Source organism: Nansenia antarctica, assembly GCF_963989245.1.
Source record: "Nansenia antarctica genome assembly, chromosome: 5".
Taxonomy (NCBI): domain Eukaryota; kingdom Metazoa; phylum Chordata; class Actinopteri; order Argentiniformes; family Microstomatidae; genus Nansenia; species Nansenia antarctica.
This window is the reverse complement of record NC_137690.1, coordinates 41,182,364-41,206,416: the sequence shown is the minus strand read 5'-3', so window position 1 is coordinate 41,206,416 and position 24,053 is coordinate 41,182,364. Positions and strand designations below refer to the sequence as shown.

The following is a 24,053-nucleotide window of genomic DNA, read 5'->3' as shown; positions in this document are numbered from 1 at the left end:
TTATTATTATTTCTCATAAACACAGTTTACAGCTGTAGATGGTGGAATGAAATGCTTTCCGCAAACTAGCTCCTCAACTATGATCTGAGATCACAGGTGGAAATGCAACCCTAACCCTTCACGTCCTCTCCCTCATTTGACAAGTATCATCACCATCCTCACCACATACCAACCTCATACCTCTACACATGAACTTGACTCTCTCTCTCTCTCTCTCTCTCTCTCTCTCTCTCTCTCTGTCTGTCTCTCTTTGTCTGTCTCTCTCTCTCTCTGTCTGTCTCTCTCTCTCTGTCTGTCTGTCTCTCTGTCTGTGTGTCTCTCTCTGTCTGTCTCTATGTCTGTCTCTCTGTCTGTCTCTGTCTATCTGTCTGTCTCTCTGTCTGGCTGTCTGTGTCTTTCTCTGTGTCTCTGTCTGTCTGTGTGTCCCTGTCTCTGTCCGTCTGTCTGCCTCTGTGTGTCTCTCTCTCTCTGTCTGTCTATCTGTCTGTCTCTATCTGTCTGTCTGTCTCTTTGTCTGTCTGTCTCTCTCTGTCTGTCTGTCTGTCTCTGTCGGTCTGTCTCTGTCTGTCTGTGTGTCTCTCTCTGTCCGTCTGTCTGTCTCTGTGTGTCTCTGTCTGTCTGTCTGTCTTCCAGGAGCAGGAGTGGCTGTGTGAGGTGTTTGTGTTTGTGAGGGGGCAGCTGGTCCCTGTGCTGGGTGCCTCCCCTCCCTCCTCCCCTGAACAGCTGGCCCTGGCCCTGGTGGACAGACTGGAGCGGTCCATGGGCTCGTCAGCCCGGTCTCTGCCCCTCAGCTACAGGTAGGGGAGGTGGGCGGGGGGGGGGTCCATGGGTTCATCAGCTCTGTCTCCGCCCCTCAGCTACAGGTAGGGGAGATGGGGGGGGGTCCATGGGCTCGTCAGCTCTGTCTCTGCCACTGAGCTACAGGTAGGGGAGGAGGGGGGGTGTCCATGGGCTCATCAGCTCTGTCTCTGCCCCTCAGCTACAGGTAGGGGAGGAGGGAAGGGGGGTCCATGGGTTCATCAGCTCTGTCTCTGCCCCTCAGCTACAGGTAGGGGTATGACGAACAGATAATACTGTTTCCGGGTCCAATGTTGGCTGAGGCGCTCTCTTCGAAATGCTGCAGTGCTGTGTCCCTTGTTGTATGAATAGATCTGAGTCTAAAAAACGATTGAACTGTAGAACTCATTCTACCGCTTTAGTACACTGGTACTCTGGTGTGGGTAATTTTTTATTTGGACCGTCACCCGGAAATTGCTAAACGTGACGTCAGACTTAACAACTGAATAGAAAGTCAACACACCCCTTACATTTAAAAAAAATGTTGTTGTGTTATAGACTCAATTTAAATTTGATTAAATAAATAAAAATTGGCATCAATCCACACACAATACCCCATAATGACAAAGTGAAAATAGGTTTTTAGAAATTTCTGCAATATAATTGAAACACAGAAATACCTCACGTGCATAAGTCTACACACCCTTTGTTCTGACACTTTAAATGAGATAAAATGTCATCAACAAATCACTCAATCACTTTATTTATGTAAACCAGCTCCTTCCCTTCTTGTGATTTTTTTAAAAGTTTTTTTTTTTTTTTTTTTCTTTCCTAACACCAGGGGAGCCACCCCTCCTAAATGTCGTTGTTTGGTACCTGTACTGTAGCAATGACAATAAAGTCCATTCATTCATTCATTCATTCATTCACTCAATAAGTCCATCTTAATGCAAGGATAGTTTGTAGTTTTGGAATCAATATCTTTGTTTTTATAGGGTCTGTGATGGTTACTGTGGTTACTGTGATGGTTGTCATAGTTACCATAGTTACATAGTTTAACCCATAATTCCTCCTGTTCTCGTTGGCAGGTTGGTCTCCCTGTCGGAGTTGGTTACCAGGCAACGCAGCCCCTGCTGTAGTCACCTGACCTGGTCCACCTATCAGCACAGAGAATGGGTCCAGGAGGCGGAGCAAGCTCTGCCCAACCACAAGGCTCTGCCGCGCGCCACCCTGCTGCTGATTGGCTGTCTGAGTGGTGGGAGGAGCTCAGACGGGTCATATGACGGGGCGTGGCATGTGAGGGATGCCAGCGGGAGCATGCACTGTGAGGTGTGTGTGTGCGTGTGTGTGTGTAAGGGTGTGTGTGTTTGTGTGTGCACGTGTGTGTGTGCGCGTGTGTGTAAGGGTGTGTATGCATGCGTGTGTAAGGGTGTTTGTGTGTGTGTGTGTGTTTCAAGTTTATTGTTAGTTCACATGACACAAGTGTAAGACAGTAAAATTCTTAGGCTTCGGTTCCTGACATTGCAGCACAAGACAATAGTAAAAAAAATAAAAAATAGGCATAATATGAGATAAAGGTGACAATAGTACATGTAAGACAGGATACACTAGTGCAGTGTTTCCTCTATATGCATTTATTGGTGGCGGGCCGCCACGAATGAATTTCCTCCGCCACTAAATGATTCAGTCCACAAAAAAAATAATAAAAAAAATCAGAACATTTTAGCTGATTAAAATATATCTGATCCTAGATCAGCGCTATAATGGATGTTGACTAAAAGTGCACCTAAATCCACGCCCATCTCTCTCTAACCGCTGATCCAAAATCAGATTAATGACATTAAACATTCAGTTGACGACGTGACACAAGGGCTACTCCTGATTGGTCTAAATGTGAATCGGCATGAGAACCGTGCAGACTCAACCATCCCTGCTCAGCAGTCTTACCTGCCGAAATGCTCGGGCGCCTGTGTTTTCTCCTCGCAAATAACGGGCTAAAAGTCACCGGTAGTACCATCTAAAACAGGGGTCGGGAACCTTTTTGACTGGGAGAGCCATAAAAGCCAAATATTTCTAAATGTATTTCATTGAGAGCCATATAGTATTTTTAACATATAATAAATTAAATATGTCTTACTTTTAATGCGATTTCTGGTGCTGCATGGTTTTGCTGATGTCCTTGTAGTCTGGTTCATACGTGGTGAGGTTGAGCTTCATGCAGGCGTTGAGGCTTCCATCAGTTAAACGTGAGCGTAGGTTGGTCTTAATGTTCCTCATATGCGAGAATGACTGCTCACATACATATGTAGAGCCAAACATGGTCAATACGGCAATACTAACACGCTGCATTGTGTGGTATGTCACAGGAAGCTCGTTCCAAGTTTTCAGAATCAGCTGGTCTTCAGGTTGAAGTTTTTTCATTTCTGTCCACTTGTGTTCCCTCGCCAGCTCTGCTCGCTGTCGCGCAAGACTTTCCAACTCTCCATTAAGTGTCTTGAACTTACTCATCCACATGTCTGATGCCTTCAGGTCAGCAACTTCCAGCTCAAAGTCTCCCATAGAGACCCCAGGGATGCATGTCAGCTCGATTTTGTCCACTGCACACTCATGTGTGGATGAGTGATGAACTTGAAAAGACCAGTGCGCGCACGAAATTCTCCAAAACGTGCTTTGAATGACTGCAGGAGATTGGACGTAAAGCCAGCTAGCTGCTGGAGATCCAGATGTTGAGTGGAGTCACTTGCTAAGCATGCATCTCTAAATTGTTGCAGTGTTACAAAGTGCAGAAGACGACCTTTTTCAATGTCCCTGAGAAAGACTTCCAGCTTGCTTTCAAATGCAAACACTGCTTGTTGAAGGGATGAGATTGTATTTCCAATACCTTGCATTTTCACATTGAGCTGGTTCAGATGGCCTGTTATGTCCACGAGATAGTGAAACTGCAGGAGCCAGTCAGTGTTGTCTAGCTCAGGATGCTTGACGCCTTTCATTTGAAGAAAAGTCCGGATTTCACTCAGGCAAGCTGCAAAACGGCTGAGCACCTTTCCCCTTGACAACCAACGCACGTTGCTGTGTAAAAGCAGACTGGGATAATGATTCCCAACTTCTTCTAACAGAGCTTTAAACTGGCGATCATTTAAAGCTCGGGCAACAATGAAGTTGACCACTCGAATGACCAGCGACATCACCTCACCTAGCTCCTGGCCACACGTCTGAGTGCAAAGCGCCTCCTGGTGCAGGATGCAATGAAAACTTAGGATGGCTCTCTTTTCATGTTCACGGAGAAGCGCTACAAATCCGTTGTTCTTCCCCAACATACAGGGTGCACCATCAGTACAGACAGAAATAAGTTTATCCATCGGCAGTTTTTTTTCTTTAGCAAACTCCATGAAAGACGTGAATAAATCCTCTCCTCTGGTTGTCCCTTTCATTGGCAAAACAGCCAAGCTTTCCTCACGCAGTGTGTCACCTGCAGCATACCTGGCAAATATACTGAACTGAGATAGATGGCTAACATCTGTTGACTCATCTAACGCGAGAGAAAAGTATGTCCCGGCGTTTATGTCCTTAATTTGTGTTTCCTCAACTTGATTTGCCATCATGATGCTACGATCGTGAACAGTTCTTGCTGACAGAGGCATGTCTTTTATTCGTTTGATTATCTTGTCTTTATTTGGGAAGTCATCAAACAGTTCATTGGCCACATCAAGCATGAATGTTTTGGCATACTCGCCATCTGTGAATGGCTTTCCATTCCTGACTATTGCCAAAGCACCCGCAAAGCTAGCGGAATTCCCGTCACCTTGCTTGGTCCACCCACGCAGTTGCTGTTGACTCGTCTGCACTCTCCGCTGTAGCTCCTCGCATGCCTTTTTCCTGCTGTCCCCCGCTGGATATTTCGATGCAAATGAAGCATGATGCGTATCGAAGTGCCGCTTTATATTTGACTGTTTCATCGATGCAATTTTATCATTGCATATTAGACATACCGCAGATCCCCACAAATGCAAATTCCTCTGTCCACGCAGCCTGGAATGCACGGTAATCATCGTCTTTTTTTCTTTTTGCCATCTTTCTCGTTACAAGGGTTGAAGCGTATAAGCTAGTTCACTATCTGATCAAATTGTTTTTTATTTATTCACCTTTACAACGACCTCTGACACTCTCGAGAGACATTGGTTCCCGACCCGACCCACGGGTCATGGGTCCCGTGAAGAGTCCCGTGAAATTTAACTTCAAAACTAATTTCTGTTTACTTTAAAATGACACAGTATTATTACGCAATATCACAAGTATTTTAAAATCAGTTCCAAACTGATTTTTTTTTTTTACTTTTCAACCCAATTGTCTGGGAGCCATATGCCGTCACCGGAAGAGCCATATATGGCTCGCGAGCCATAGGTTCCCGACCGCTGATCTAAAAGATACAAAAAGCTGATCTAGCTAGCTTGGTGCACAAATAAGATATCACGTTAAATAACTTCGAAACATTTAACGAAAACAGCGACAGATGGATGGATTTTTCAAGAAAAAAGATGTCCCAGACACTTCAAACATTGCTGAAGCTAGCAGTGGCTATGAGCGATCCGAAACTGCATGGCTGGCAAAGGAGCTAGGTGGTGGATCAGCTAACAACGTTTATGGCGGGGTACCACCACCACCAGCTACAACTACAGCGGGAGAGCCATCAGCATCAGCTAGCTGTGTTGGTGTATCAGCAGACATTAGCAAGTCAAAAAACGATTCTTATGTGCCGTCACTTTAGCAACGACAGTATTGGCAGGGAAAAAAGAAGGGGAGTCGATTTTTTTATTGACAACGGAATTACATGCTGGAAAAACATGCAGCTAAAATTCAGGGAACATTTGGACAATAAGAGACACACGGGAGAAGTACGGGAAAACAGGGCTCATGTGGGTGTCATCAAAGGTAAGAGTTTGTTTTCTTTAACTCAGCTGTTTACCGAATGCTCCATCTGACTGTGATTTTACTTCTGTAATGTGGTGGGTTGACATAATTCACGCACGGAACTATGGGTTGGGAGTATTGTTCCGTCCGCAGTTGAGTGCGTAGTACCCAAGTTGTTTAGTCTGTTCTATTTACTGCTTGAGTGTGTTGTTGACAATCGTTCATGTCCTTCATTAAACGTTTAGCTTTGTAATTTGATACGCCGCCTACGACTCCCGTCTCTCGGCACAACAGTAAACAGTTAATCAGTAACATTAGCCGCTTTTGTGCTCATGTAGGCCTACTTCGTATTATATTATAGCTGATGATCTTTGTGTGTGTGTATGTGACTGTCAGTCACAAGTTTATATTCTGTATATATATATATATTTTTTGCCATCCTCCCTCTAGTTTTGGTTGAAATTAGGTTGTTGTTTTGAGCGCGCGTGCTATCCGCCACTAATGTAAAAATTCCTGGAGGAAACACTGTAGTGGTGCAACTAGTCATAATAGATTAGCAGTATCTAGGGGGGTAACGGATCGCCCTCCACGGTACGGCACGCATGTGTACCAAAATGTAAACATTAGTTAATATCTCTTGTAAATCACAACGTAGAGTTGCCATGAAAACATAGACGCAACATTTGCATGCTTTGTTTTCCTCTAAAGCGCAATGATAGGTTGAAAATGCGAAACAAAATAACCCTTGTTTACTCACTACACATGAAGCTGGGAATCCACAACAACAAGGCTGCGTTCGTAAATTTGCTCTGGAATCTGATCAGCATTCAAGGAACACCTCTTGTCCAATCAAATTACTTGGTCATTTTATGACGTCGGACCCAGTGTGCCCGGCGCTCTCAAAGCGAATTTACGAACGCGGCCCAAGTGTTTCATGGCGAGTGCTAGTTACGTTGTTCGAAATGCCTCCCTCGTCATTTAAATCTCATGTATGGGAGCACTTTTAAATCTCTGTCAATTATGATGGGAGGCCCGAAAAAGGTAGTTCGACAACTTCTGATAATGTAGGCATTTTTTTGATACCATGTTCAAAGTAAGGGTTCACTTTATTATTTAGTTAAAATTGGCATAAAACATGTTTATTCGTCTGCTTTAAAGAGCCCAGTGATTCACTGAGCCCAGTAATTCAAATACTCTGATAATGCTTAATTATCAGACCATGTCAGAATAACGGCGCTCTGTAGACTATCCACCTGTGCTCCTACCCTGCCAGTCTGCACTGACATCGGGCGTCATATGCCATCAAAGTGGGGAAATGCGACATGAAATATGTCAGAATGTGCCAGTATCATGCACAGATTAGCCATAAACACTATGTTAAAAGGATTTAAACATATTTTAGTAGGAGATGGCAATTAGAGCGTATTAAGGCCTACATGTCTTAATAGCCGGGGTTCCGTTTAAAACAGGGGTCCCCAAACTTTTTTCTGTGAGGGCCACATCATTTTTCCTTTCTGTGATGGGGGGCCTGGGTCGGTCTCTAACATAAAATAATATGGAACGGAGTGAAATGGAGGCGGTTGCGCAAAGCAATTGCGCGCAGGAGAGGACTGGTGGATGCAAACAAAGTCTAAACAGTTGAATTTGGATGGAATTTATACCTATAGTGATATGTCAATGAAATATAATCAGTTTTACAGTCTGATACATGAGGGAGGACCCTCATCATACACGGGGGGACCCATGAAGCAGGGCTGTCTGGGGGTCCTTAAACGAGCATCAAACACTTAATTTCTTGCATTCTGGTGAATTGATATGCACCAATTTGTGACCTTTCTGCATCAATTTATGGTGGAAATGTCATTATTTATGTAAAGGAAAACACAATATTCAGGCACCAGATGATCAAAATATAATGTAATATAATGCAATATAAGGCTCTCAGGCATTCTGTACTTTCAAATATGTATTCTCCTTGAGCAGTCAACATACTATCAGCTATTTCGCTAGCAAAAACGAAAGCTAACTTATTTGCGAAACAGCGCCCCCGCCACCACGTCGGCGCAATGCCGCAATTGCAGTTAGAAATGACAGAAATCCACCGTAGAAAATACGACCGTCAGAGTTTTGTTGAGAGCTGGAGGCGGCAAGAAATATGACGGAGGCGGCCGCCTCATAATTCTCTATGCAGGAAAAACCCTGCTTGACACAGATCATGAACAAATTATTTCGTTTTCTCCTGCAGCTGGGCATCTACATTCTCTAATCCCCCATTGTTTCAATTCATCTGGTGCCTACTTGCGGACAGACTCACTGCGGGACACACCTCCTCCGCGATCACATTCATACATTTATTGACAAACTTCTTTGCCTTTAACAATACTAATCACGTGTGCACTGTTGTAAAAAGTTCCAAGTTCCAAAGTTCCAGCTCCAGGTCTCCCCCACCCTGCAGGGCCTGGTTGTAGAGTCGGAGTGCAGCTGGAACAAAGGACTGTCCAAATCTTTTTGTACTTTGACGGGGGAGAACAAATCTGTGGCTGAACTTGCTCCTCATCCCCGCCAGCTCGCAGTACATCGGGTGGGAGGGATTGGCCAGCATGGCCGCCAGTTGTTTCCCCATCCTCTGTTCTGCCACCACCTCATTAGTGAAACTAACTAATAATGTTATTAATGAAAATAGTTTATAACTAAGGGAAATTTTCATTTGAAAGCCAACCTTTAATATCAAATACAGATATGATATGATTAAAACATATATTTAAAGTTTAATTTTCAAAATATGTTTCTGGCATTGTTGAGAGTGTGTGGGGGCGACGTTGTTCAAAGGGCCGGTCCAAGTGTGGGGGCGGGCCGTGTCCGGCCCGCGGGCCGTAGTTTGGGGACCCCTGCTTTAAAACATTAGATAGATAACATTAGACACGGAACGCAGATTTATTTTTATGACGTTACATTTAAAAATGTGTATTCCTTTTTCTTTTTATGCCTTATTCCAAAGCGACTTACAGTACAATCGATACATTAGACCAGGGGTGCCCACACTTTTTTGGACCAAGATCTACTTTTCAAGTAGCCAGTCTGCCAAGATCTACCAGTCTAGTTTCAACATCGCAAACGTACACGCACGTACTACAAACACACACACACACACACACACAGTTCCCAGCCTGCATAGTAAACTCACAATACACTTTCTCTCTCTCTGTTACACAGCCACACAGGAGAAGACCATCACAAACCCTCCCTCTTTGCTATTCACACTCACACACACACACACACACACACACACACACAGACACACACACACACACACACACACACACACACACACACACACACACATTTGCCAGTCTGCATAGGGAGCCATAGCACAAACCCTCCCTCTCTCTCTCCCCCCCCTCTCTCTCTCCCTCTCCCCCTCTCTCTCTCTCTCTCTCTCTCTCTCTCTCTCTCTCTCTCTCTCTCTCTCTCTCTCTCTCTCTCTTACACACACACACACACACACACACACACACACTCACTTTCTCTCACTCACACACTGACAGCCAGTCTGCAGTACCATAGCCAACTACTGATCCAACAAACAGAAAAGTAAACCAGATACAAAACAGGTAGTTCCCTAGTTTGAAAGGAGAAAATAAATGCATTTCTCTACCTTAGTGGGAGACCTGGCACTGGGAGGAGGCAGCTAGTTTCTAGTAGTCAGGGCTGTAGGAGCTGGTTGCAAGGTGTAGGCAGGCTTGCAAGGTGTCATCAGCCACTGTGGATCTGTCATCGAAAAGGCAATCTGCAACCCCGAGAAATAGTGATGCTCCGATCTGATCGGCGCCGATCGGTATCGGCCGATATGGCCTTGATCGGTTTTGATCGGAGTTCTCAAAACGGCCGATCAAACCCGACCGATTTACAAAATGGCGTCGCCAGTCTGGAAATATTACACAGTGTCGGAAAGAGACAACAAATATGCCGTTTGTAATGTCTGCTCAAAAGAAATACCTCGGGGAGGAACGCACGCAAGGTCTTTCAATACCACGAATATCATACGGCATTTTTTCTTGCGTTCGTCGATTCGCTCAGAGAGCGCCGAAGCGCACACTGGGCTCGACGTCATAAAGGGACCGAGTGCTTTGATTGGACGAGAGGCGTTCCACGAGTGCTGGTCAGAGTTTCAGCGCGACTTCACGAGCGTAGTGTAGGTAGTGTTCAGCGACGTCATGTGACCCCGCGAGCAGGAAGTCACTTGGCCCATAATAACAACTATTAGCGCGTGAGTTTTAGGTCTTCCTCTGTGCATCTTGCACAAGTGTAGATAGCGAGCGACTTTTCAGCAGAGCAGGACATATTTTAGATGATAAGAGGAACAGGCTGAGTGCCAAAAACGCTGAGATGCTTGTATTTCTCTAGGCTAATCTACCAGTGATGCTGCTTAATCAGAAGTAAGGTTTGAGTCTGAAATCTCCTTAGGTGCAATGTTTTGTTTTTTTGTTTTATTGATTATTGCTGACTTGCTGTCTTATCTCCTCCTAAATATGACTTGAAACAGTATTTTATATTTGGCTATTGCCTGTTTATGTTGCAGTTTAGTTTGGGTATGTTTATTGTTCCTCAGGAAAGCTACAGTAAGCTCCAAGTTCTCTAAGAGCCCCTAGTTCCTCTCATTCGAGTGGAATGTTGCACATTTGATGTGACAGTGTACATTTTATTTATTATGATTTTTATTTTCACATTTTATTTGTTTTTCCTGAAGTAAGCTACAGGTGGTTGTGAATTCAATAAAACAGATGGTCGTCAATTCATGATACTTTCTCATCTCCTAATTTCATTTGAATACTTAATATACAATGTCAATGGTGTTAAGAATAATTAAAAACATAAATAATGCTACACAATAAATAGAATGCTTCAATTGCCATTTTCGACGCTGTGATCGGTGATCGGTGATATCGGATCGGCAGATCACTGATTCCAGTGATCGGTGATCGGTGATCGGCACCAAAAACCCTGATCGGAGCATCTCTACCGAGAAATGCTTTTTTCACAATTTTGCCGTCTTTGAATGACTTCTTGTGTTTAACAAGAAGTGACTGACGCGATAAGAAGCTATCGTTGCAGCCGTACGTTTTCGCTCTTTTGCCACATTTCCCTTCTTCGAAATAGCCTTCATAGATTTGCAGATCAGACAGACTCACTTCCAATATCACATCCTGTAAAAAAGTCCTCCTACCATTCTGGATGGAAGTTGTACGTTATTGGTTTCTTACTTGGTCCAGCTTCCCCACTCATTTGTATACCCTTTCTTTAGTATTATATAGTAAATAGTAGAAATTGGAAGGCTAACTAGTTAATTAGTCTCGCCGGTATTTTGTAGTTGGCGCTGTTGACTGCGCATGCGTGGTGGATGGATGATAGGCGAACTTTTTTTTTTTCTTTTTTTTTTTTCTCTCTCTCCTTTTGGGCTTTGTTCAATGCCATGCGATCTACCCATACTACCTTTGCGGTCGATCGCGATCGACGTATTGGGCACCCCTGCATTAGACTAAGCAAGTGAATCATCAATCCACCAGTCGTAGCAGGAAGAGTAATCTAGCTCAGGTCACGGGCCATTGGCTGTCGTCGTCATTTTTTTTACACGTTTTTTACAGTACAAGGAGGAAGTAGACATTTTGGGAGACACAGTATACACACAGCATAGGGGGAAGAAGGTGTCTCAGGAGACACAGTGCTGGGGAGTAGTAGATGTCTCAGGAGGAGCAGTTAAGGTGTAACCTGAAGAGATGGGTCTTCAGTCTCTGACGGAAGATTGGGAGTGACTCTACAGTCCTGACAGCCGTGGGAAGCTCATTCCACCAGCGGGGAGCGAGTGTAGTGAAGCGGCTGTGGCGCAAGAGGTAGAGCCGCCCTCTAATAATCGCAAGGTTGCCACATCGGCGGTTCGAGCCCTGGCTGGCCACATGTTGAAGTGTCCTTAGGCAAGACACTGAACCCCAAATTTCTCCCAGTGAGCGGGCCGGCACCTTGCATGGTAGCTTGCCGCCATTGGTGTGTGAATGTGTATGAGAGGCCGTTGTAAAGCGCTTTGGATAAAGGCACTATATAAGTGCAGTCCATTTACCATTTACCAAGAGACGTGACCGGGCAGCGCGACTGCCGTGTTGGCGTAGAGGTGGTGGGGCCAGTCGGCCAGCAGAGGTGGAGGAGCGGAGTGAACGGGCTGAAGTTTGGGGGGTGACCATTGCTTGCGGTTCCGAAACCCGATGTAACAGGAACACTGGAGAAACAGCCGCTGTCCACGGCGTTAGTCAGCTACATGATATAACCCATCAATAATATTACATAATAACAACCGCTCGGATTAGATTGCGTGTTTTGGTTTAATAAGTCCCATAGCTACAGCGTCATATGCCATCAAAGGGGGAAAATGCAACATGGAAATAGGTCAAAACGCAATAGCAAACTCAGTAGCAAAAAACTATCATGCACAAATCAGCCTAATGTTAGATAAATAACTTTACATTAAATATGTCTACCATCATCCACTGTCAAACGCCACATAAAAAAGTCTAAATAAACAGGATTGTCCATCTCGGAAATGTGAATCGCGCTCCGATGACATGGTGTATTTCTATGGGGAGGCTTTGGTGATGGCATGGTGTATTTCTATGGGGAGGCTGTGGTGATGACACGGTGTATTTCTATGGGGAGGCTGTGGTGATGACATGGTGTATTTCTATGGGGAGGCTGTGGTGATGACATTGTGTATTTCTATGGGGAGGCTGTGGTGATGACATGGTGTATTTCTATGGGGAGGATGTGGTGATGACATGGTGTATTTCTATGGGGAGGCTGTGCCTGACACTTCCATTGGACTGAGACGCCGGAGCGCTCATACAATCTCCGCGTTTGTTGCAGAACAACAGGGTGACTGGCACCCTGTGACAAACGTGCAGATATGAGTGCTCTGGTGTCTTGCTTCGGTAGTCTAATGGAAGTGCCCAGGTAATAGTTTTGCTGTTATTGTCCTCTACTGCTGAGCACCAAAACCCTCGGATCTTAAACTTGGCTGAAGCGCGCTGGACTTTGGAACGGTGTATTTCTATGTTAAGCACATCGGCATAATAGCATTTTTTAGGGGTTATGCTTGTTGTAAAGAAAAGGTCTATAATGCATTGAAATTAGGGATGCTCCGATTTATCGGCCACCGATTTAAATCGGCCGATTTCACTCCAAATGACTCGATCGGTGATCGGCAAAAATGGCCGATCGCAAAAACCGATCTTTTTTTTTCTTCTTTTTTTTTCTTCTGGGGAAGACAGATAACTGAACAGAAAACATAGGAGGACGTAACAGTATGTAAACCATGAAGGCCACGTTTATGATGTCTTTTATACAGCCATATCGACTGACTTGGGCTTCAGGCCCTAACTGGGTGATAGGCTAGACTTTTACTATGCCATACAAATGGGTCTGCGTTTGCTTGGTGCCTAATGGATCAAAACTTTTGTCTAAAAAGCAAAAAATATGTAGGCTATCCAGTCAGTCGGCCTACAGTTATGTATTTAAAAAAAAATCGGTATCGGTATTGGTATCGGTTGATCTTGAGGAAAAAAATTGGTGATCGGTATCGGCCCCAAAAATCCAGATCGGAGCATCCCTAATTGAAATGACATTACTAGGTGTCATGCCATATGGAAATATTATGCGCAACTGTCATGCACAAGTCAGCCTGTAACGTCAGACATGGCACATCGGCATAATAGCATTTTCTTTGTTGTTGTTGTGACATTTGTGGCTGTCTTCTGCATTGCTTTGAGCGAAATCAGATTTCTGTAGATGATTCGCAATTCATCCTGGAAGGTAGAGTTATGGCTCCGAATCGAATGTGGTCCCGAAAAATGGAAACATGAATTGGGACACCCCTATCCTAAACGTGAACGCGCAAAACAGAGCCGTAGGGGTGAATTGGGATTGGGCCTTTACTAACAATACAAACATTCCATTAAGACAGCATACTAACAGTGTACTATACTACACACTGTGCGTGCGTGCAAATTATTAACTTAAGAAATTATAATTCCAGAAAATACTTTGTCCAAAAACATCCACACACCACAACACACACAAGTATATGCTGTCAAGTTCTTTCTCTCTCCATCTCTCTCTCTCTCCCCATCTCTCTCTCTCCCCATCTCCCTCTCTCTCTCTCCCCCCCTTCTCTCTCTCTCTGCCCCCCCCCTCAGCTCCTGAGCCCCTCTCCCCACTGGCTGGGCCTTCCTCTGCTGTTCCCCAGCTGGAACTACATCTCCCAGCATGCACTGGGGCAGGACCAGGGAGAGCCAGGCTACCTGGAGCTGATTGGCTGCCCCCTCCCGCTGACCCCTGACCCCAGGGTGGGGCTGGGCATCGACCCTGGAGGAGGGGTCAACCTGCGCACGGCCGTGGGGGTCAGACACGCTGACACACTCCTACACACCTGCAGGTGTGTGTGTGTGTGTGTGTGTGTGTGTGTGTGTGTGTGACGTGTGTGTGTGTGTGTGTGTGTGTGTGTGTGTGTGTGTGTGTGTGTAGGTGTATGGGGCATCTGTGTGCCTATGTAACGTGTGTGTGTGTGTGTCAGGGTGCGAGGCCTGCGTGTCCAGGTGTATGGGGAGGTGTGTGGAGTCTGCCCCCTGCTGGACATGGGTAGGAAAGCCTTCTTCTGCCTGCGTCTGAGAGAGGGACGACACACACTATCAATACTGGTCATGGTGAGGAGGACACACACACACACACACACACACACTGTCTATACTGATCATGGTGAAGAGGGTCACACACACACACACACACACTGTATATACTGGTCATGGTGAGGAGGGGACACACACACACACACACTGTCCATAATGGTCATGGTGAGGGCACGACGACGACACACACACTGTATACTGGTCATGGTGAGGAGGGGGACGACGACGACGACACACTGTCTATACTGGTCATGGGGAGGAGGGGGACGACACACACACTGTCTATACTGGTCATGGTGAGGAGGGGGACACACACACACACACACTGTCTATACTGGTCATGGTGAGGAGGGGGGACGAACGAACCACACTGTCTATACTGGTAATGGTGAGGAGGGGGGGGACACACACTGTCTATACTGGTAATGGTGAGGAGGGGGGGGACACACACTGTCTATACTGGTCATGGTGAGGAGGGGGGGGGGGACACACACACTGTCTATACTGGTCATGGTGAGGAGGGGACGACGACGACACATATACTGGTCATGGAGAGGAAGGGGGGGACACACTGTCTATACTGGTCATGGTAAGGAGGGGGGGCGTTGTGTCTGGAGGGGTAGTATGGGTGAGAAAGAGAGGAATGTGTGATGGAAATTCATTGAAAGTCCCCCCTCTCTCTCTTTCTCCCCCCCTCTCTCTCTCTCCCCCCCTCTCTCTCTCTCTCTCCCCCCCTCTCTCTCTCTCTCCCCCCTCTCTCCCCCCCCCCTCTCTCTCTCTCCCCTCCCCCCCTCTCTCTCTCTCTCCCCCTCCTCTCTCTCTCTCCCCCCCCCCCCCCCCTCTCTCTCCCCCCCCCTCTCCCCAGGAGCCAGTGAGCCTGTTGTGGAGGCTGTGTCTGTGTGTGGGTCAGAGTGTGTGTGTGTCTGGGCTGCGTGTGTGTGTGGTGACCGACAGGTACAGAGTTCTGTGTGTGACCCAACAGTCCAGCCTCTCTCTGATCTCAGACCAGTCCAACCCACACACACACACACAAACACACACAGACACACACACACAAACACACACAGACACACCCACACAAACACACACAGACACAGACACACACTCATACACACCCACACAAATACACACAGACACAGACACACCCTCACAAACACACACAGACACAGAGACAGACACACACACAGACACACCCACACAAACACACACAGACACACACACATACACACCCACACAAACACACACAGACACAGACACACCCTCACAAACACACACAGACACAGACACACACACAGACACACCCACACAAACACACACAGACACAGACACACACACACAAACCCACACAGACACACCCACACCTGAGGAGGAAACCCACACTCCTGTGATGGAGGCCCGGATGTCCCAGAGACCCCAGACCAACTCCTCTCTCCCCCCACTGAAGACCTCCAAGATCATCAGCTACAAGGTGAGGTGAGGTGAGGTGAGGTGAGGTGAGGTGTGTGTGTGTGTGTGTGTGTGTGTGTGTGTGTGTGTGTGTGTGTGTGCATTCTCGGATACTGAGCTGCATACTTCAGTGTGAACAGTCGGCTGGTAATGGCATACTTATTGGCATACTTATTATGAATTTAGTAGGCAGTATGCAGTACATACTCATTGAGTATCACCTCTAATTCGAACAAAAGTTCATACGCTCACTTGAGGTGGTTTTTGACTTATGCGAATCAGAGGTGATTGGCATCAAGTTGAATGGAAACAGGTCATTTGAATAAACTCTGACGTAGCAAATTTCAACTCACGTGACATGTCTGCTGAACATGTCTTAGATGGCAAACAGCAAAGAAATGCCACAATATACCAGGACTTAAGAAACGAGATGCTCAACAAAGGATTTGACAAACCCTGGTCCATTATGCGCAACAAGTGGAAGAGTCTGAAGCAGCGGAGAGTCTACAGTATGTTTACAGATATCGCACTGCTGGTAGTTGAGATGCACACCACACTTTGTTGAAAGAAATAAAGCTTTATTGTACTTTTCAAAAGATTTCGTATGTGTTTTTTGCATTGCAGTTGGGAGAGTTCTTTACATCAAACTATATACATACTATATATATTAATATACAAAATACTATTTTTTACGTTGTTTACATTTTACGTAGCCTAGCTAAGTAGCCTAACTTTCCTTTGTCTCTGGACAGTCTGCAACATGGCCAAGCTGGTTCGTTCGTTTACTTCCACAGCATGTGTAACGTAGACACGTAGCCTATAACTCGTCATCCTGGCGAAATTACGTTTTACGTAGCCTAGCTTATTCGCTCTAGCCAAGTTAATGGAAATGTTCTGCATTTCATGATTCGTATTTTGAAATTCGGTTAACTTTTATGTAAACACAGCTAGTGTTTCCCAGGGTGCCGTCCCAAGAAAATTTGCTGACATAATAAAAATTATAGTTATGCAACTTATCATGAAAATGCAGCTTGTTAGCCGCCTCATACATCATCACGTCTTTCCCAATGTCTAGCATATCTAGCATGTCTAGCATGGAACGTTTATTTAAAAAGAAAGGCACCAGAATCAGTTAACTCTGGATCTGAGCCATCAACTTCATCATCGCTACATCGCACGTCGTAGCGTGGTCAAACGTTCTGCAATACTATCCCTATGGTAACTATCCCTATGGTAACTATCTGGCGGATGTGGCAGGGGGTTCAGCACATGACAAACTTCAGAGCCAACAGGCTCACAGCCGCAGAGGACGACCTGCTGCTGGCGGAAAAGCTGAACTCCTTCTACGCCCGGTTCGACGAGGGGCGAACGGAGGTAACCACAACACAAACACCACTCTCTCCAGCTCTCAGCAGCCTCACCCACACAGAGCATGAAGTGAGACGCGTGCTGAAGGCGGTGGACCCCAGGAAAGCCTCTGGGCCGGATGGCGTCCTGGGACGGGTGCTGAGGGACTGCGCCGACCAGCTGGCCGGGGTTTTCACCAACATCTTCAACCAGTCCCTGTCCCAGGCCACCATCCCACCCTGCCTGAAAACCTCAACTATCATCCCAGTCCCGGAGAAAAGCACGGTGAGCTGCCTAAACGACTACCGCCCGGTGGCACTCACACCAATCATCATGAAGTGCTTCGAGAAACTAGTCCGGGCCCACATACTCACACGCCTACCGCCCAACCTGGATCCATACCAGTTCGCCTACAGAGCCCACAGGTCCACAGAGGACGCCATCGCGACGACTCTCCACGCCACTCTATCCCACCTGGAGAGGGGAAACAGCTACGCGAGACTGCTCTTTGTGGACTTCAGCTCTGCCTTCAACACCATCCTTCCAGACAGGCTAGTGACCAAACTACTAGACCTGGGACTATCTCACACTATATGTGCATGGATCAAGGACTTCCTGTCCGACCGCCCCCAGAGGGTGCGGGTGGGCTCCCACACCTCCACAGCCCTCAGACTCAGCACTGGGTCCCCCCAGGGCTGCGTGCTAAGCCCCATCCTCTACAACCTCTACACCTACGACTTCACCCCCGTCCACCCCAGCAACTCCATCGTAAAGTTTGCAGACGACACCACCGTGGTGGGCTGCATCTCAGGGGGGGACGAGGCGGCGTACAGGGATGAGGTAGAGCAGCTGAGCAAGCTGTGCAAGGTTAACAACCTGCTGCTGAACAAGTCAAAGACCCAGGAAATCATCGTGGACTTCAGGAGGAAAAAATCTGAGATCCAGCCCCTGCTCATCGACGGAGAGAGCGTGGAGAGAGTCTCAACCCTCCGATTCCTGGGGGTGCACATACAGGATGACCTGTCCTGGAAGAACAACACAGCAGCCACCACCAAGAAGGCACAACAGCGGCTCTACTTCCTGAGAGTCCTCAGGAAGGAACACAACAAGCAGGAGATACTGGTGGCCTTCTACCGCGGCGCAGTGGAGAGCATCCTCACCTACGGCATCTGCAACTGGTTGTCCAGCTGCACAACCGCGGAGAGAAATGCGCTACAGAGAGTCGTGAGAACAGCCCAGAAGATCACCGGCGCCCCCCTCCCCTCTCTGGAAGAGCTGTACAACACACGCTGTCTCAGGAAGGCCTCCAAGATCTCCAGAGACCCAACCCACCCTGGGTACGAACACTTTGCCCGGCTGCCCTCGAAAAGGCGGTACAGGACCATGGCCGCAAGGACAAACAGACTGAAGCTCAGCTTCTACCCCAGGGCCATCCAGGCCCTGAACACAGCAAAGACCTAGGTTCTGGGCCCTGGACAGTCTGGACGGATTGATGGCAGCTGCTGGATTGAAAAAATCAGGTGTAGTGCTGAGGCACAAATGTGTACATTTCAAGCCTGCAAACTGCGACACTTTAAATGAATGTGCAATAACACTATGTGCAATATGACAACCCTAGTCGTCTTATCTGTACAGTATAGTATAGTGGATAGTGTACATAGCCTTTATTTATGTAAACCAGCTCCTTTCCCTTCTTGTTTTTTTAGTTGTTTTTTTTCTTTCCTAGCACCAGGGGAGCCACCCCTCCCAAATTTCGTTGTTTGGTACCTGTACTATAGCAATGACAATAAAGACCATTCATTCATTCATTCATATCTCTATGGTAACTATCTCTATGGTAACTATCCCTATGGGGACGAGTTGAATGTTCTAAGTTAGCTGTCAGGCAAAGTAGCCATGTCAGGTCTTTTTAAACTCTTCAAAATATACAAAATTATGTGAAGTAGTGTACTGTATTTATCTGTTCATTCCTGTTATCATTGCACTTGCTGCTGAAAACTGTCAGTGTTTTCTTCTTAGAAACAATAGCGTATATGGGGGCGGCTGTGGCGCAGGAGGTAGAGCCGGCGTCTAATGATCGCAACGTCGGCAGATCGCTGTCCACATGTCGAGGTGTCCTTGGGCAAGACACTGAACCCCAAAATTGCTCCCAATGAGCGGGCCGGCACCTTGCATGGTTTCACCGCCATTGGTGTGTGAATGAGAGGCCGTTGTAAAGCGCTTTGGAATAAGTCATTCCATTTACCATTTAATACATTTAATAAATCATGATTCATCACAGTATACTGTTGTGATTAACTAGATTTTTTGTTTGTTTGCGATTGGCAGAACTAACGTACAAATATATATATATATATATATATATATATAGATAGACTTTATTTGTCATTGTTACAGTACAGGTACCAAACAACGAAATTTAGGAGGGGAGGCTCCCCTGGTGTTTAGGAAAGGAAAAAGAAACACATTTTGGAAAAAGCATAGATGCATAAAATCACAAGAAGGTAAGGAGCTGGTTTACATCAATAGAGGCTATGTACACAATCCACTGTACTATACTGCACAGATAGTCAACTAGGGTTGTCATATTTCACAAGAAAGTATTTTTTACATTTTTTATGAATGGGGGAAAGGAAAAAGAAACACATATATATTCATATTTTATGAATATATATATTATATAAAGTATGTGGAGTCAGTATGGCCGCCAGTCATGACTAGCTGATTACCATGGTTTCCTCCTGACCCCTCCCCCTCCAGGGAGTGGTGACCAGTGTGCTGAGCGCGCGGGCGGAGCTCTACGTGATTGACGGGAAGGTGGGCCTGTGTCTGGCCTATCAGCCGCAGAGGAGGCGGGCTCTGAGACCAGGGACGGAGGTGGAGGTAAGGGGGAGGGAGGGAGGTAGAGGTAAGAGGGAGGGAGGTGCAGGTAAGAGGGAGGGAGGGAGGTAAGAGGGAGGGAGGGAGGTAGAGGTAAGAGGGAGGGAGGTAGAGGTAAGAGGGAGGGAGGTAGAGGTAAGGGGGAGGGAGGGAGGGAGGTGGAGGTAAGAGAGAGGGAGGGAGGTAGAGGTAAGAGGGAGGGAGGTAGAGGGGGGAGGGAGGGAGGTGGAGCTAAGGGGGAGGGAGGTAGAGGTAAGGGGGAGGGAGGTAGAGGTAAGGGGGAGGGAGGTAGAGGTAAGGGGGAGGGAGGGAGGGAAGTATAGGCAAGGGGGAGGGAGGGAGGTAGATAGAGGTAAGAGGGAGGGAGGTAGAGGTAAGGGGGAGGGAGGGAGGGAGGTAGATAGAGGTAAGAGGGAGGGAGGTAGAGGCAAGGGGGAGGGAGGTAGAGGTAAGGGGGATGGAGGTAGATAGAGGTAAGAGGGAGGGAGGTAGAGGTAAGAGGGAGGGAGGTAGAGGTAAGGGGGAGGGAGGGAGGTAGAGGTAAGAGAGAGGGAGGGAGGTAGATAGAGGTAAGAGGAAGGAAGGGAGGTAGATAGAGGCAAGAGGGAGGGAGGTAGAGGTAAGGGGGAGGGAGGGAGGGAGGTAGAGGTAAGGGGGGGAGGGAGGCATAGGTGGATAGATCTGTTTATGCTGACTCTCTCCATCTCTCTCCCTCCCTCTCTCTCCCTCTCTCTCCCTCTCCCTCCCTCTCTCTCTCTCCCTCCCTCTCTCTCTCCCTCCCTCCCTCTCTCTCTCCCTCCCTCTCTCGCTCCCTCCCTCCTTCTCTCCCTCTCTCTCCCTCCCTCCCTCTCTCCCTAGAGGTAAGAGGAAGGGAGGGAGGTAGATAGAGGCAAGAGGGAGGGAGGTAGAGGCAAGGGGGTGGGAGGGAGGTAGAGGTAAGGGGGAGGGAGGTAGAGGGAAGGGGGGGAGGGAGGCATAGGTGGATAGATCTGTTTATGCTGTCTCTCTCTCCATCTCTCTCTCTCTCTCCCTCCTTCCCTCCCTCTCTCTCTCTCTCTCAGCTCCATGATGTCCATTTCCTTTACCGGCCGTGCCCTGACAGTCTTCCCAGCATGCTTTGTACGTGTCTGCGCTCCAGTCTGCGTGTCACTTCCTTCAGTCGCCTGGCGACAGAAGTCACCCGCCCTAGTGACGGCCCTGGCAACGACGCCTTGTTGCCACGGTTACTCCTGGAGAAGAATCTTGGCGTGTCTCAGTACCTGTGGCTCTGCTGCTGCTGCACCAAGCTGAGGGACAGGTGTGTGTGTGTGTGTGTGTGTAGGGCTGGGACGACGCGTCGACGCAATACGTCGACTCGCGTAATGTGCGTCGGTGCGTCGCAAATAAACAACATGGCTGCGACCAGTTACGAGCGACGTGTCATTGATTTTCAACAACGCTTAACTGACTTGTTGTCAGAGAACAGATACCAAACTGCCGGCATGTTTGCTATAATTATATTACTTGGCAGTAGGTAGTCATCACTCAATGCTCGTGTCATTTACAGAACAGCATGGTTTGCTTGCACTGTTTGATCGCGTCATAAAAAATGAACGTCTCACATTGGCCAACATTCACACGGAACACGGAATGGCCGAACTCCGACTGTGCTGTAAAGTGGGTGGAGTATGGACTCCGCACATGCGATAGTATGTATACTAGTATACTAGATAGTAGTATAATCATGCGAGCTTTTATCGACAGTAGGGCTGCAACAACGAATCGATTAAATCGATAATAATCGATAACGAAATTCGTTGGCGATGAATGCCATTATAGATTCGTCCTTTTTTTGGGGGGGGGGGGGGGGGGGTTTGTTTCCATAACAAACCTACTTCCTGTTGACGCACGCCACGCTGTCTTGCGGCCGGTGTAGGCATCGCGAATCATAGCGAATCAGGCGGCTACATTTAAATCATGCTACTCAAAAGCCTTGAGAGTGAAGCTGTCTGCTGTCTGCTGTCAGGACATGCTAGTGAGTTAGCTAGCAGGGTTAGCTCGCTGCTGCCGCTAGCTCACTATCACTACGCTGCTCGTCCAGCTGTAGTCTGCGTAGCTGTGCTGAGAACCAGAGCACTAACTATGTTTCTATAGAGGAGGGTTACACTAACTATGTTTCTATAGAGGAGGGTTACACTAACTATGTTTCTATAGAGGAGGGTTACAGCTAACTATGTTTCTATAGAGGAGGGTTACACTAACTATGTTTCTATAGAGGAGGGTTACAGCTAACTATGTTTCTATAGAGGAGGGTTACACTAACTATGTTTCTATAGAGGAGGGTTACAGCTAACTTCCTATTGTTTTATTATATAAGTCCTGCTGGGCTCAGCCCTTCCATGGTCTCCTGCTCTCCATGCAAATGCGTTAGTGTGAGTTCTGGCGAAGCGTCAGCTAAATGACTGTAATGTAATGCCATAGCCAGTGAGTGTTTGCTCGCATTCATGAATTCAATATTGCATGACAAGTGTATTTAGCTAGCTGGCTAACGTCAGTGGTAGAGCAGAGGTGATAAGCTAAAGGCTAGCTAGTGGTAGCCTACCAAGCTACCCGTGAGTTAGAGTGAGGCACTGACTGTCGCCTAGCCTATTGTATGGAGTGAGAGGACACATTGCATTGTTTTGGAGCATATCTGTTATATAAAAACATTAGTGTCTTGTCTGTAGCCTATATTGCACTTTGGGTTACTGACCTTTACATTAAGCAAAGTTATTACCTAAAACAATGCATGTATTGAGCTAGAGTTCAATTACTTTATTGAAACAATCTCACATGTATATGCACATGTAGATGTATAGGCCTGGCTGATTTAGAAAACATAAAATAACGTTTGCAAAAGAAATCAGTTTTTTTAACAGTAAATTAGATTAAATTAACAGTAAAAAATAATCGGCAGATTAATCGATTATCAAAATAATTGTTAGTTGCAGCCCTAATGCAAATCACAGAGAGGTGCTCATTCTGGAAGATAGCTGCACCTTTGACCACAGCCTAGAGGAAGCCTTTTCAACCAAGATCTTGAAATACCAACAGCTGGGTTACAGGCGTAAACTTTTAGTTTTCATATTTGGCAGCCTGGGCCGTGTTCATAAGCTTGTTGTCAGAGGCCTTCAAATGGCTGGCGTATCTAAGAGAAGGGCCAAACAGTTAGCGAAGTACTGCTCAGTATCTGCTATTATTGGTAGCCGCTAGGGCTGCAACGATTAGTCGACACAATCGACGACGTCGATTATAAAAACTCGTCGACGTGGAATTTTAGTGTCGACTAATCGTATACATTTTTTAAAAAAACATCTTTTTTTTTTTTTTTTTTTTTTTTTACGGGAGCCATGCAAGAATCAGCTGGGTAAGTTTTAGCTAACGTTGTTAGCCAACTGGCTAACGTTATATTGTTAGGGTCGTAATGTTTATGTTAGCTTTACTGTTACATGTTGGAAAACAACGTCTCATGGACAGGGCTGTACATGCTATGAGCGTTTGTGCTATTAATTTATTTGCCCTGTGGCACGCGTGTGACAGACAGAGGCGCTTGTATGTAACGTTACGTAGCAGGGGTTTTCCATGTTGAAGCCAGGAGAACGCGAGATGAAATGAAGTGAGGGGTGGTCGCTATTAAAATACCAGGTAGTCATGGTGGATGATCATGAATGATGCTTGATAAGTGAATGCTATTTCAATTATGTTGAGTCCACCAGCGAGCTGTCTGTAAGATAAACAGCGCCAAGCGTAGCCTACTAACGTGAGCTGTCTGTAGTCTAGCCAGCAATGCTAGCTAGCCAATCAACTAGCTCTGTGAGCAGCTGTAGCTTGGCGTAACGTTAGGTTAGATAGCTAGTTAAGCCGGATTTATGCTTCTGCGTCGCCATTTACGCGCAGCGAAAAGCCACACGACTAATCGCGACTAACAGAAAAAATAATCGACAGATTAGT

The 24,053-nt window shown here is 46.7% G+C and overlaps 1 protein-coding gene across 1 annotated transcript in view; it reads left to right on the top strand.

Moving 5' to 3' along the window:
• Window positions 1–684: 684 nt before the first annotated feature.
• The window catches only part of ctc1 (CTS telomere maintenance complex component 1), a gene marked incomplete at its 3' end in the record, with an annotated part of 63,488 nt that continues 40,119 nt past the window's right edge, over window positions 685–24,053 (top strand). The window contains exons 1-7 of the mRNA XM_080531623.1: window positions 685–797; window positions 1,866–2,106; window positions 13,923–14,161; window positions 14,300–14,429; window positions 15,820–15,879; window positions 19,965–20,087; window positions 21,146–21,381. Coding sequence (XP_080387749.1) covers window positions 760–797; window positions 1,866–2,106; window positions 13,923–14,161; window positions 14,300–14,429; window positions 15,820–15,879; window positions 19,965–20,087; window positions 21,146–21,381 — 1,067 coding nt within the window. The 5' untranslated portion in view covers window positions 685–759. The remainder of the gene's footprint in view (window positions 798–1,865; window positions 2,107–13,922; window positions 14,162–14,299; window positions 14,430–15,819; window positions 15,880–19,964; window positions 20,088–21,145; window positions 21,382–24,053) is intronic.